We start from the raw sequence: 15,842 nt of genomic DNA on the forward strand, positions 1-15,842 counted from the left end.
AGAAAGGAAGTAACCATTGCTTCTGAATAATGTAAAATAGATGTTTGTTGTAAAGTTCAAATAGGTGGTGTGAGAACAGCATACACACATACACACACAAACACACACACTAATTATATTTATATTTATATATATATATATATATATATATATATTAGAACTTTACTTTAGTGGCCTCAATAGTTTAACAAACTGTGTCCCTTTCATTTTGCAAAATATGGATTCCATAATCGTGATACCCAATTCTTGCTCAGGAGCATGAGAGCTGGATGACAGAAATATCTTTCTGGTTCAGGTTGGATATATTTTCAGAGAAAGTGATTCTAAATGCCTCCAAAACATACTTTCCAACCCACAAGTATATTTAAATTTACAATGACCTATTGTAGAAATTAATTTGGATTTTTTGGATGTATTCTTTTCAAAACTGCATAGTCAAGTACTATGCAACCCATGTAAATTGACCTTGCTGTTTTACACAGCATAGCCTCCGGATAGCTTTTATCACTTGCCCAGATGGTGTTTGGCCTATGTATTTTAGTGGAATGGTTTATTTTCTCCTTGATAGGTTTCAAATGCACAAGAAAACATTATACCCGTCTATCTGCATTTGAGTGGAATACAAACTGACTAATAGATAAACATTCTGTGTGAAAGTAAATAGCCTTGAAGTATACTGCCTTCACATTCCATTGATCAGCTCAGTTAGCAAAGTTTTCCATATTGTCACTAATGTTCTAAATGTTTTGGAGAGAAGCATGCCAGAAGTGTAGAGTGTTTCCATTTGTGTCACATATAAGGTCATTATGAACTAGCTCTATTGATAGTTCTACCGAAGAAGTTTCTTCCACTTCCTTTTTGTCCCCATTGGAAATGTTATTATAGTTCTGAAGAAGGAAATGAGGGGCAGTTAACTAGACTGGTGGAATCCCCTAGCCAGACGGCAAGGAATTTGGGCTGGCTCATTACCTTACCTTCATTAGGAGCCTCTCCAAATTCTTAGCAGTCAAGAGTATGGAGCCTGAGTACTTAGTTGTACTGTTATCGATTGTACACATTTACTTCTGAGGATGTGGGAACACAACACAACACAAGCTCCAAAATGAGTGGTCAGAAAGAGCTCATTATTAGGTTAGTCTATAGAAGCACTCAGAATTCTGCCATGTAGAATTGAACAACCACAGGAGAGTACTGTCTACTCGAAGGTCAGCCTTAGCTCTCCAATAGAACTTCATTTCTACAACTTGCCCAGTTTCCTAAGAGATCAATCCTAGAACTTGTGAGGCTAAATGAAAATCATACACCACTTAAGCTTCTGCTACATATGTGGATTTTCACCATTCATATCTCAAACTAATTTTAAAGTCATTCATATCTCCAACTAATTGTAAAGTCATTTAAAGCTGAAAGCCAATATGGATGACTTTGATTAATGTTCATTTTTATAAGTGAGTGTGAAACACAATAGTGCAGTCAAATATTTGGCATTAAGTCTCACTGGCCACAAAAATGTGGGTCAACGTTGGATTTTCCAAAGTTGTCTAAATAAGACTGGGTTTGTCAAAACTTGCCAGATACTTTCAAGTGAATACAATGTGTTGGTGGAAATAAGATGTATGTCTGAAAGACAGAAAATAGGTCAGCACTGTACAAAAGTATTGTCAGTGATATCAGCATGAACCTACAAGTTAATGTGGATGTTAGAATTTCCTTACGGCCAGGGATGTGCAGGGTAGATCCAGAACATGGCTATAGGGTTTACTCACTCGTGAGAAGCAGAGGACATACTTAAGTATTATTATTATTATTATTTTTGTATCCTTAAAGAAAGGCACTGTTTTCTTTTAACATGGAATATTTATATTTAAGCACAGTTTTAGTTGGTAGAATAATATATTAAATTCGAGTTCATTTGCTCAGTTTTTATCAATATGAAAAATTTAGAAAGGGGGATTAATAGTCAAGCATCATAAAATTTCAGAAATATTGAGTCCTTCATTAGCTTTCTCTATGTTAAATATTTCAGAGAATCTGACATTGTAGATGAGCTCAGTAAAAATTTTTAAAGGAAAAAAAATAACAAAAGACCTTTCTTGGGGCTTCTCATTGCATTTATTTAAAATGTTTCAAAAAATGTACATCACTTATTGAATACATAAGATGCCAGTGCTTTGCAACAGTTTTGTCACTGCATCCCTATACTGAAAAAAAAAAAAAAAACAACATGAAAACTACATTCAAAACACCAGGCTGTTCTGCTTCAGCATGGGTAGCAGCTTTGGAAAGCTACATCCCCGCACTGTAACTGTTGAGAGGCACTGGCAAACATCAGCCAGTTTTCAATAAGAAGTTGCACATAAAGCATTAAAGGATACAAAGAACAACTTGGTGGGAAGCAAGAAAGGAATGGGGAAAGTGAGAAAAATGCCACACATGTCAAGGTGGGGTGGAGGTGGAGGCTGGGAGGGGGTCATGGACTGAGGTTGAAATACACAGAAAGACTGATGTTTTGGGAAACTAGATTTCTTGGGAGAGATGGGAGAAAAAGAGTAACATGTTTGGCAAGCTGTACTGTGGTATGTGTCTACTTCCAATTTTCCACTTTACTTTCCAAGAGAAATGTAACAAAACTGAGGTAGAAATGAACAGCAGGAGCACTAAAGCCCAGATTTCAAAATGAGAAGCAAAATTGCACTGACAAGAGTGAAGTCCAAAAGGGGAGGAGATGTAGAGGTTCCTTATGGATATAAGGTTTACTTTTTGTTGTTTTGGTTGCTATCCTCTGCATTCTATCAACAGCATGGCAAGCCTATAAACTAGATTCATGAACAGAATGACACCATTCCCAGCAGTTTAAGAGATAACTTGCAAACTACCACCACCACTGCTACCACCTATGTAGTAAAAGGCAGTCATAGTTTTCAGGTACTGTGACTTTCAGGGTTCTAAAAGGTCTGTGGCTGACTGTTCTAGACACTAACACAAACTGAATAAGTAGCTTTTAATTAACCAGTGTACCTTTTCATTTAATTATCAAGGAGCAATGCACTAAGAACTCTTGCAGTTATTGAAATTAAGAATTATTCTGCTCTGGTTAATTCCCCATCATTAGTAAAAGAACTTTAAAAAAAATCCTTCCATTTCTACTTTAAATTGTAAATATTCAGCTGTATCACACTTCAGTATTTTTCTGGATACATTCAAAGTAATTTCCTTGCTATTTTCCAATCATTGAGGTAAACATACATTTTAATATAAAGTAACATTGAAGCCTATCCTATTACTCTCAGCAGTACATAGTGCTTTCAACACATTCCTTTGAGGTACTGTACAAATCACAATCACTTTCCTGAGTTTTTGCAGACAAGAACATTAAAAGAAATGAACAGCAGAAATTAAGGTCCAGATTACCGTTACCCTGTTTTACCTGTTCTTAGCTTAATACTGCAGAACAGACAGGATTGAGGAATACTGTTGCTCTTAAAATGGCAAAAATCTGGTTTTCTGTCGTAACACAACCGTTCATCTCTTTAGTCCAATAATGTTTGAAGTTAAAGCTCTTTATATTAGCACATGCCACCAATGTAATTGTGAGGCAAACAAAAAATAAAGCACCACTCCAGGCACTTGACAGCAACTAAATCTCGAGAACAGCAGAATGGAATCAACACACGAGGTTCATGTCCTTCTGAAATCAACACACTTGCACCTTGCTCCTTGGTGAGTGTTGTCTAGCTTGAACTGAACTGAGCATTCACATATGCTTTCTGTCATCTGGGGCTTTCAAATCAGAAGCTCTCATTTGATGCACTTTTCCTCCAAATCTACCCTGACTCTAAAGATGCAACTTAATCGTTGTCTTCCCCAGTGCCCTTTGCAATTTAAACACTACTGGGAAGGGCTCTACTCCCTATGTAGCAGGTTTTATGTGTGTGTGCCAACATTCATTATATATTTTTTTAAAGACGTTATCACTGACTGCAACCAAACATTTTGTTCCATTCAACATACATATCAAGCTCTTTTTGAGATATGCTAGGCTGAATCTTGCAGAAAGCATTTTCAAAGTCTTGATATGTAATGGGCCTCAACTGGCTGGGCATAATGGCTGAGAGGTCCGTGGCTGGCATAGCATGGAGTGGGCCCACCGCTGCTTCCTGACACAAATGAGCCACGTCTAGTCCAGAAAAGCCTTCTGTGCGCTGGACGAGCAGTGCAAACTCCTTGTCATTGAGACAGTAATTGTGCTGTGAGAGCAGTTGTACTATTATCTGGTGCCTCGCTGTGCTGTCAGGAAGTGGGATTAAAAGTCGTTTCATGAAGTACCTCCGAAGAGATTCATCTATTTCTTCAGGTTTACTGGTGGCACAAATTACTACGATTTGGTCCTCAGCTGAAGTTAGTACAGTGTCCAGCTGCATCAGAAATTCGGTTCTCATCCGACTTACTGGACTGTGTTCCTCACTTACTTGAGAGGAGAGAAGCATGTCAATGTCACTAACAAAAATTACTGAGGGCTGGCGACACCTGGCCACAAGAAAAGAAGCATGGATAATTTTCTCTGCTTCTCCTAACCATTTGGAGACTAATCCTGAACCAGCAATTTTGAAAAATGTGGCCCCCAGCTGACTAGCTATGCATCTGCCCAATAATGTTTTGCCTGTTCCCCGAGGTCCAAATAAAAGGATGCTCCGAGGTAAGGCCGTTAGCCCACTGAACGCATCTGACCTCAACACCGGCCACAAAACCTCCTCTTTAATGACAGCCTTCACTAGGTCAAGACCAGCAATGTCATTCCAGTCCACTGGAGGTCCTTGGGTAATAATCTCATTGGTTACCAGGTCAATAAGGTGTGTGTCAGTGTTCTTCAGTTGCTCGTCCACAGAGTGGTTGGATGAGGTAGCTGCACGGAGTCCAGGGCCTTGCATTGGGTGAGAGAGGAGCTGCCTGTGTTCATCCCCATGCTCACTCATTACCGGCGAAGTGTACTTCCCAAAGGATTCACTGGATCTTGATCCCAATGAATTTTTAGCAGTACTGTAGGAAGGAGGGGTCAGAGCCCTACTGGACTGGCTGCTGAATTTTCTTTGCTGATCAGCGGACATTAGCTGCTTCGTTGGCTTAAATGCTAGGGAAGATGCTTCAGCACTTCTGTCAAAGCCATTCCCCCGATTTGTATTTGAAATGCTGTTGTCGGGCATTCTGTACATAGGACTCTGGGTAGATCTCTGTTGGCCATAGCTGTAATTTCCATAACTGGAGTCTATATCTCCTTGCCCTGCCATATAGAAAGCTTTCCTTTTGAGAGAACTTGCTGAACTGTTTGTCAGAGCCGAGGGTGCGATAGGTGTCAAACCATGACCCTGGTAGGTGTAGCCAGGAACTGTGGTGGGGGGCAAAGGGGTGGGAGCAGGAATTCCTGAAGGCAGGTATGCTGAAGGAGGAGGAGGTGCACCTCCAGGGCTATACCCTGACCCCACAGCAGTTTGAGGAGGATAGCTAGCAGAGGGATAGCTGTAACTAGAGAGGTTAGAAGTCCCATTGTAGCCTGGGACCAGGGCTGGTGGCGGAGGAGGAGGTGGTGGTGGCTGCAGGAGCCCAGAGCTATGCAAAGGAGATGGATGAGGTGAAGGAAGTGCAGGTGCTGGCTGGCTACTGTATGTAGAATGCAAATATGATCCATTGTATCCTGGGGCATATTCCTGAGATGGGAGCCCTGCGTGAAGACTAGGTACGGTGTGACTTCCACAGGTACTGCTTGAATAACTAGGTTCTGTCAGGTTGCTGGCCACCCCAGGAGAGCTCCCGATACTTGCAGAAACGTCTGCTGGAGGGAGGGCTGAACTGACTCCAGCTTTGCTGGCTGTGATAACATCAGGAACACAGTTCATGGAATAAACAGCTTCCGAATTCAAGGAAGGCTGCCAGGGCTCGCTTTCATTTTTCCGACCATTCACTAGTCCTGTTGGTGCATCTGAATAGTTGCTGAGTACCGGACGGTCCACAGGACCTTCCAAAATGCCAGAATACTTCTCTGCGTATTTTTTTAATAAGTTGGATGCTGTCAGAGCAGATATATCATCATTTGCCCAGGCGTACTGGTAGGTACGCTGCAAATGGCCTCTGTAGGCTTCAACTTTGTGGGCAGGAGACCGAGTGGTCGAGGTGATGTCAAAGTGCTGTTCTGGCCACTGGGCATGCTCCGGCGTCCACTGCATCTTCAAGCCTGAGGATTGGGGAGGGGAGGCAGAAACAGTTAATTTACTTAACTATTCATCAGAACTCTTAAAGCTTTCTCCCCAAACTTCTTTTGTGACCTGTTATCTTCCATCAACGATATCTACAATGTAAGTTATCTCCACAGTGTGTTATGCCTATGACCTTTATCACATGACCTCTTTAAAGTAGACTAAACTTCAGCCCTGTGAAAAGCAAACTGAATGTAAAAGAAAACTGCAGAAGATACAATTTAAGAAAAAATAAGTAATAAGCAATGTATTTCTATCAAGCCTGTCGAATTATATACTATTTATACATACACACAAACATATATATGTACACACACATGCCTGTCAAATTAGAATTCAATCACAGTTTCTTATCATAAAATATGCATACATTCTAAATATCTGGAATGGGATAGAATTAACATGCACACTCTCTGGCTATTCTGTGTCTTCACATCACAGTTTCTGTTTTGTATTTTAACAGTATAAAAATGAGACACAGCTGACAGATCACATCTAGGATACTGTTCTTATTTGGTACTGAACACCTAGTTAGCACAGTATAATGCTCCCTGCGCAGAACAATATGACACAGACATAGCAGGTCATTCCATAATCCAACTCTCATCTAAAGTGGTCCACGACAGTTTCAAATCTGCTTCGTGGAGTGCAGCAAAGCAATCTCCCAGGCAGCGCTCCATCGCTTTCATCACACAAAGCCTACAACTCGGTATGAATTACAACTGGCTCCTTGCTGCCTCTCAGTTCTGTTGTTGAGTCTGAAAAAAACAAGCATCACTTGTCTGTCGGTCTTCTAGCAGGCTCCTTCCTTCTCTTATAATCCCTCCTCCCCTTACAGCCTCCAAGGTACTAAGAGGGGAGGGCAGAACATGCCTAAGAGAGAGAGAGAGGAAATGGGTGGAAGGAATATAAGAATGGAGAGACAATCTGGATTCTAACTCTTTTATATTTCTATAGGAAGCTGCTTGTGCCAGAAGCTCGAAGAGTACAACTAGGCAGTAAGATCATATGGGTAATTCTATCATTTGCTAGATTACTAATTGAAGAAAGGTGACTGTTCAGCACACTATAAAATGGGTATTTTCTCATTTAAGAGAAAGTACTAAGCAGTTAGAATTAGAGGGCTATTTGAATTTAAAATTTTAAAGAGACCTTAGAAGTTACTCTGTTTCACAGATTTTGAAAGTAGTGCCCAAAGAGATTTATTTATAATGCACCCTTGAGGACTCACACAGTTAGTTACCAAAGAGCACGGGAACCCTATTCTATTTCCTAGAGCTGGCTCATCCCATTCTAATCTCTGCTTGGTTCCAACACTTCCTATTCTGGTACAGCTATATTAAGCAGGACTCCTTAATCTCTTCTGTATTACCCAAAGAGAATTTTGCGAACTGTCTTCTGCCCTCTGGCAGAGATTCCTTGATAAGAAGGAAGCCTGGTCTAAATGAAGCATCTGTGGCCTCAGCTCCTTTCTGAATGACCAGGCAGTGTTGACAGCTCCTACCCCCTTCTGCTTTCCTCTCCCAACCCCTTAGCTCTTCATTGCCCGACTCTGGCTTCTGACATGGCCAGCTTTGAGTCACTGAGCTAAACTGAATATAGCACACAGTTTGGTAACAGAATGGCATGTTGATTCCCTTCTGACTCCCTCTTCCTTGTTTGCAAAACCACTGCACCAGACACTGGAAGTTAATTAGCAGGATGATGCTGCGCTAATTGTGTTAATTTACAAGGTTTTAGTCAAAGAGAATCATGCCAGGGCTGGCACTGCTGTCATGCTTCCGACTTAATGATTAAGAAATACTGAAAACAAGGTGGGAAGGATTGCAGTAATTACACAATAAACGAATAAAGCAACAGGATTCATTTGCAAATATATTTTACTGCAATCGTACTCATTTGCATTTGGATTTTTAAAAAGGATCCATGTAGACATTCATTTGCAAATCACCAACTCGGTTAAATTAAGTCTGAATGCTGCACGGTATAACTTAATCAACCTTTATATATATCTGTATATTTAGTAAAAATACTAAAGACATTACTTCTCTTGTATATGCAACAGATTCTTTCTTCACATTCCCTCAGCTACCCCAAATCTTTATAGATTTGTTTTAAAAGTTTATATGTTTTAAAGTCATCTTGCTAAGTTGGAAAATAATACTATAAACCCTGATGAAGTGTACATTGCATCGTTTCATTCAGAGAAACTCAGGGTGTGTTCTAGGAAAACCTAAAGTGATATTCTTAATTGTTTCTGCTTTCTCAATCATTACTTTCTAAGAGGAGAAAAACATACCACAAAATGGGTGAAATGATGGAAAGCACACTTAAAGGGGAAAAGATGCAATTTTAATGAAGCGGCATTTCAGGAATCATACTTTCATTAAATCCAACTGGAAATTATTAAGAGCAAATCACCAGGAACCAATCGCAAGTAATCAGTATCTAAATTCTTCTAGTGCCATGGGATTTACTTCAAGCCTTATAAAAAGGAGAGAATATTAATGTGATTGTAATATAGAACTGCCTAAAAGACTTACAAATTCATTAGCCCTGTAAATTATTTCCAGGGAATTTCTATTAGGTCTTTTTTTCTTTAAAAGTTATCAAAATATTGAGTAGAGAAAACAAGAACATATTCTATAATTGAACGTTTTATTAGATTGATAAGGAAGAAACGTGATTAAATGTTTTGAAGCAAGGGCTCAAAAAATCATCTAGCAGTTACAGTAATGGAATTTCCACAACACACACACACACACACACACACACACACACACACGTGCGCACAAACACACGAGCACGAGCACAAGCACAAGCACAGGTTAAAGGATATGGCTTCTTTTTAACTGGCCTAAATAATGTTAAAATTAGTTAATGAACAAACATGATAAAAAGAACAGCCTTTAATGAAGCAAAACTGCTTTACATTTAGAAATTTAAAAACAAAACAAAAACAGGAGGTGGGAACCATCTACATGTATTAGCTTAAATAATATTTTCTTGTTAAGATCATTTATAAGAAATGCAAAAATGATTTTGATAAGTTACAATCATTGTAAAAAATAGTAGTATACAGGCTAAAGAAAATAGATTTTCCATTTTCACTGGGTATTTCTGCATAGTTCAACTTGAGCAAAACTAATTAAATTTCATAAGATTTCCTTTTTCATCTGAAATTAGGCAAAGATCCTATCCATCAAAATTATTTATTTGGAATAATTACTGGATACATCATTGCCTTTTCATTCTCAAGTTATTTTTGGATGTGCTTACCAAGATAATTGAAAGTTTATTTATTGATGCATACTAAGTAACAATAACCTTCACAGGCTGCAAAAGATAAGACTGAGTTTTGATTAATCTTAAGAGAACCGAATTGTTCATATCCCCCAAAACATAAGAATTTACACAGTGCTCTGAAATCATTAATGTTATTTGAAAGCACAAGTTAATAGTAGTTAATCATAAACTAGGTCTTGAGATTAGTGAGATCTGAAGAAATCAGTGTTCAGTAGATTGTCATGGCCTTGGAAGCTTAAAGAGCCTTTTCACCAATTTCTTGTTTTTTAACACTAATTGGAAGTAATACCAAGCTTGTTTTTGTTGTTATTGTTGTTCTGCTTTTTGGTGATGCTATTTTTGATGTGAGTAGAAGAAAAACACAGAGCCAAATGTTCTTTGAACAAAATATCATGCCCCGATTGACTGCATTGCTGTATCTGTGAGAAGCTGTACTCTCTTGTCACCTAACTTGGCACCCAAATAATGAGACAGGTTTTAAAAACAGCTTTGATATGATTTCTCCTCAGAACATGAAGAGAAAAATCAAAGAAATGACCCTATTCTAGCATTATTAGAAATTTGACTCCAAAATAGTAATTCTCACTGTTGTTTGAAAATAGCTTAAATAGGTAAAATAAAAATGCAGAAAACAGTCAGGCTTCATGGCACATGATTGTAATCCCAGAACTCTGGAGGTTGAGGCAGGTGGATCAAAAGTTTAAGGCCAGCCTGGGCTACATTGTAAGGTTGTCTCCAAAAAACTAACCGCAGCCCACTCCTCAAATTCTCCAAAATTCAGACAACAGGGGGAAACTAAGAATAATAGCTCTTAAAGATAAAAAAAAGAATTGTTTCAAAACATTAATTTTATTTTTGAAAGAATGAGAAAATTCTTAAGCAGCTGGCAAATTTTACAGTGCAGTGTGTTTGTTTTTTAAAATGCATAATTTAATAGAAAATTGCTTTTAAGACCTTTTTTTATGTGTTACATTGGATGGCAAATACTACAGTAAAATGTTTGAGTGTTTTTTCTTATTTTATTGTGACAGGATGAACTTATGTATATATAAATGAACAAATCTTTATTTTCTACATAACTGGGTAGTCTGCATAACATTTGCAATCATTTGTAACAATTGTGTCATTACTTACCATTTTAGAACTTAGGTTTAAAAACTAACCAATTACTACCTTTTTGCTTTACTTTTTTACCTTTTGTTCTTTAATTAGTTCTGAAACAAAACAACTCTAATACCCTTAAAAGTTTTGCCATAGTTTCAAAATTATAAAGAAACATTTATACAGAAGTTATATAAAAAAAATGAAGGTCATAAAACCGATATTCAGAATGGGAGGAAGTTAAAAATAAAAAGCTATGCCTTCTAAAATCTATTTTCAGCATGCCTTCCTGGAAATACTAATTTGAGGCATGCACTAATTTACCCAACCCCCAATAGACAAATGCTATCAACAGTTTCTCAGGTCTGCAAATGCAGCTCTTCTCCCATGTTCCCATAGGCTAGTTCTGGCTGCATGGGACTCTGCCCTCATTTGTAGGTTTTTCTCAGACTTCCTAGGGGCAGGGATTGGAGGCAAATACCTGCAGGCATGGTAGGCTTGCTTGCTCTAGGGTAGCTGTACAGAACTCACATAGGCCTGCATGAAGACACCACTATTGCCTATTATATTCCTTTGTGCTACTATACTATACCTTCAAAATTTTCATTATTATGTTTTTAATACTTTAAAAAAATACAATATTTAGCAAGTTTCTCTCTAGAAAACAATCACCACTGGAGCAAATGCAACAAAGTAATTATATTTCTCAGTCTCCTTAGCCTAATGTAATAAATTCATCATCTCTTAGGTCAGCAATGGTATTAAAAACACAAAGAGCACCCAAAATTTCAAGTACAGAGTAAGAAATTCATTGACTCAAAATATAGTTTTATGCATTGAAGGGCCTTCTGAGAGAGGGATTACAAACCTCCTGGTTCTGCATCCTGGCCCTGTGCAATATTTCCACATTGTTATTCTTCAAGGGAGTGAGGACCCGATGAAGTGTTTGTGCAGACTCAGCAGCCTTCTCTTCTCCCCTCATCTTTGTCAGCTAAGAGTTCAACACAGCAGTATCTAGTATTACTGGCCACTTGATATGGAAGTTTCTTCACTCCATTTCCTGGTATTTCCTAGCCTTAAAATATGATATTAGAGCTAAAATTTAGAATTAGTAAGGGAAAAAGTGTGTGTGATGGGGAGAGTGGGGGGTAGAAACAGAGAAATTACAGTCTTTTGAATTTATTTAATTTGGTTCCAAGGTCTGTATAAGTCTTTTATAATATGAATGTGATAGATGATAGAGTCTGAAGTTTATTTTGTCTATAAATTGAAGGCCCCCTATATTCAAAGCCTTGGGGTTCCACACTATGCATTTAAATATATGAATCTGTTTTTTTCTTTCTTTCTTTTTCTGGTTGTTGTGTTTTACTTTACAGTGTGATGAAAGCTTTCAGCTTTCTGTCCTCTTCATAATTTCACATTTAAAATTTCTAGAACTGGAATCTTTGGTTTAAGGGATTAAGAGAACTTAAAAATGTCCCAGTACAACTGACAGCCTCACTTCAGTTTGGCATTTTACTTACTGTGGTGTACTTGTGGAGTTGGGTACTGTTTTGTGTAATTCAGAATCTTATTTGGAGCCATTATTAGATTGTTGGCATAGAAAGAAACCAAACAGACACAAAGAAGTTTAGAATTTCGATTGGGGAGTAAACAGTCTAGGCTTGTACATCAGCCCCCGGTAAGGTCTACATGTGTCATCTCTTGTTCTAGCCCTGGTTAAGCTGTTTATGCACAACACATTCCCTTTCCTCAGCTACAAACTGCAGACAATAAACACATTGCCTACCTTATTAGACTGCTACTAGGATTACCTAAAGTAATAATATTTTGTGAAAATATTTTCCACGTGTGAACTATACAAATATTACTTGCTATTATTTTGCTTTTTAAAAGCCAGAGTTAAATTAAGCATAAAAACAAAACAACAAAAAAGTAAAATCACTCCCCAAATTTTATAAATCAAATCAGTTTTCTTTCAACTTCAGGACAGCTATTGAAAGGAACACATTCCGGTATCAGTGTTGGTTTTTAAAAAGTATAGAAATTCTTTCCTTCTCAGGAAAACACAAAGCATGATCTCCTTAATCAAAAAAAGTGTCAAAAATTCAAAATGTTTTCATAGTATCTTATTTATTTTTAATGTTACTAGTGATTCAACATTTTAGAGAACAAAACTAAGAAACAAAGAATTTAGGGTAAAACCAATCAAGAATGTTCTCAAAACCTGTACTTACTACTGTCAAATGATTTTTCTACTTAAATCACACTTCTACAGCTCAACATTTCAAATTATAATACATTTGCAGCTACACTCCTCTCCACCCTTTCCACTACATTTGCATGAAGCAATCCTTTTAAAAACAATCATGCAGGTGTTTCTGGTTAAATGGTCCTTAGTAAGAAGCATTTCTTACAGAAAAATTTCTTACAGAGAAATTGCAACCTGATAGCCTGAGGGTAACACAACTATGGCCAGTATAGGGTTAAAAAAAGTCATCTTCATATTTTAAATAATCAGTATTTTTCATTTTTAAGACAAGCTAAAAGTTCTACAGCACCTCCTTCTTGCCCAGCAACAGCTGACTGAATCTTAGGACCAGAGCCCTCTGAGCAAAGCCCACCCATTCTACTTTATCATGGAGCCCTACTCCATATTACATCAGGTATTTTTATATCTTCTAAGTCACAAAGGCATTTCAATTTGTGATTCCACTCTGGAGCTTCAAGCTTCAGGTTTTTTTCTACATAAGTACATTTTCTTGAAAAGTAGAAGGTAAATATACTAATCTACAACCTCTTAAACAATGTAGTCAAGAAAAGAATGTAGAAAAGAAAATTTCTCCAAATACTATTTCTTTAATAAGAAAACATCCCTGACCTCTTAATTAGAGCACAGGGAAAATAACTGAAAAATTTCTTCTTGATTCAGTGTCTTTAGTGTAAGAGTATGGAATGAGGGATAATGGTATCTTAATAAACCGGGCCATAGATTACTGATTCAGTTTCCCCCTTTTTTCTAATTTGCCAGGTACTATTTCTTGCTGTTTTTCCATATGTCCATTTCTACACTTCCTCAGGTATTTTTTTGGATGTGCTGTTGATTTTGATACCATAAACCAATGCTTAATCTAATAGTAAAGATCTCCTATTAGTCACCTGCATGAGTTTCAGTACAACTGAAAGTTTGCTTAAGATGCTGCAATAGTATGTTGTCTTTTTCTTACAGGAGGATGTGAGATGAATGATAAGTGGTAGTTCTTGTACCACTTGGACTTAGTTCTTAAGTTCTTGGACTTAGTAAGAACCTGTGTTCAAATGTTAGAGGCATGATGACTTGCACTAGGAAGGAATATACCATGTCCTAAAATTTAAAGTTAAGCAGGTAGTTTATGATTTGAGTTAGATTCCCTAAAATGCATTAAACTTTAGTCATAGCAAGAAAATACTCATCAAAACATGACTGAATGAAAAATGACTATTTTGCCGGTATTTCATATTAACGACAAAATATGGTATGCATGGATCTGACTGAATATTACTTTTAATACACTAGATATATATAAGAAGATTTCATCCTCATAACATATTTATGATGAAAGCAAAGCATTTATGCTTACGAAGGAAAGATCACTTTTAGACAACTGAGCTTATACTTAATATATGATCAAGATACACATCATATCATTTACAGCAACTCAGGAAGTCATGATAATAATTCAAATAAGTACTCTTTTCCCCTGTGAGTGGACCTTAAAATTTCCAATACTTAAATAAAAGTATACAAGTGAGCATATGATCACACACAGAAATCCATGTTGTTTAAAATTAAAATTTTGACATGTTTCTGTGCTTGCAGGGGAGGTGTGGGTTTTTAAAAGGGTTTTGCATAAAGTATTTTGGATCTTCACTAAATAAAAAAAACACTGTCAAAACTGGTATATGCTATGGCAATTCACATTAATACATGACTGTACATATACATATAACTTAAAGTATATAAATGAACTTGTACTCTAAATCTTAGTACTAAGTTTTAGATGTTATAAGCTCCTGCAAAGGTAAGAGTCTGAGGTGAGAGGAATGTTTTTCTCATATTGAGGCAAATGTTATATTTTTTGTGTTCCTTTGTGAATCTTAGACAATTCGTAATCAGTTTAAATGGTTCTTTGTAGTTAGCCTCTAAAGTTGCTGCTTTATGACCTTTATTTCTCACGCCATCTCCTTCCTTTTCCCATGGTTATTTTTCTATCCATTAAGACTATCTGCCCTCCCCCAGTTCTGTTTGTCGTACAAAGATCATCAGGACACACCACGTATGTCCATAGGGATTGGTGGGGCTAATGAATATGTATGCTCTGTGTCACAACAAAGCACTCCCCTTGTTCTGCAGGATCAACCCTCTTATGTGTGTAAATAACAGGTGAGCTGTAGCATGCAGTGATAAATGGGGTTAACACAACCGGAGAGCCCCATGCTAGATTCATGGTATCCAGCCTGTATGATTGACCCAGAAAAAGGAATCTAAATGCCAAAAGTATTGTACATTTCCTAAGGGTTTGAATCTTTTTTTGTGTGTGTGTGTAATGGACATTTCAGAAATAACAATTACCACCATCTTAAAAATTTAAGGTTATTACAGCTGGTTTTGCTTTATAGCATATTTGAACATTTAATTAACACGTACCTGTCATGGTGCCACCTTGAATTAGAATATGGCTGTTTTATTTCCTCAGTCACAATCTGAAGATGCTAACCATTGTGGGCACTTACAGCTATTTGTAAATATTTACTTGTATGTGTGTGTTCTATTTCATGTATCTAAATGTAAAGCTCAATTTAGTTATACTTAAAGAAAACTCTATTCATTTATGCCCAGCACACAAAGCTGACAAGGGTCAATTAACAAATTTGGAATCTCCCAAACCTTGCAACCTTGTGTAAAGTGAATTTGCATTCATGTTCTTTTCAGTGTTCCTCTGGAGCCTTATACTAGAAAGACAGATTACATAAAACAAAATAGATACATAAGGCTACTTATTTAAGACTAAGGGTTCTTTCATGAAATTAGACAGAGAAGTAAGAATATTTTTCACATATTAAGTATACGACCCTTCATTCTCCTTAAAAATTTGTCACTAAAGTGTTTAAAGCACAGACAAAATTCATTTAGGTTATTTCTGTATT

General features: G+C 37.2%; 1 protein-coding gene across 6 annotated transcripts in view; it reads right to left on the minus strand.

The window, feature by feature from the left end:
• The window catches only part of Fign (fidgetin, microtubule severing factor), a 376,464-nt gene that overhangs the window by 256,255 nt on the left and 104,367 nt on the right, over positions 1 to 15,842 (minus strand). For 4 of the 6 annotated variants that reach the window (XM_074070974.1, XM_074070972.1, XM_074070971.1 and 1 more), the window contains one exon: positions 1 to 6,226. This exon is cut by the window's left edge and continues 8,991 nt beyond it. The exons of the other annotated variants lie outside the window; for them this stretch is intronic. In XM_074070974.1, coding sequence (XP_073927075.1) covers positions 3,972 to 6,218 — 2,247 coding nt within the window. In that variant the 5' untranslated portion in view covers positions 6,219 to 6,226 and the 3' untranslated portion in view covers positions 1 to 3,971. The remainder of the gene's footprint in view (positions 6,227 to 15,842) is intronic. 6 annotated transcript variants of the gene reach the window in all.

Source organism: Castor canadensis, chromosome 4, assembly GCF_047511655.1.
Source record: "Castor canadensis chromosome 4, mCasCan1.hap1v2, whole genome shotgun sequence".
Classification (NCBI taxonomy): domain Eukaryota; kingdom Metazoa; phylum Chordata; class Mammalia; order Rodentia; family Castoridae; genus Castor; species Castor canadensis.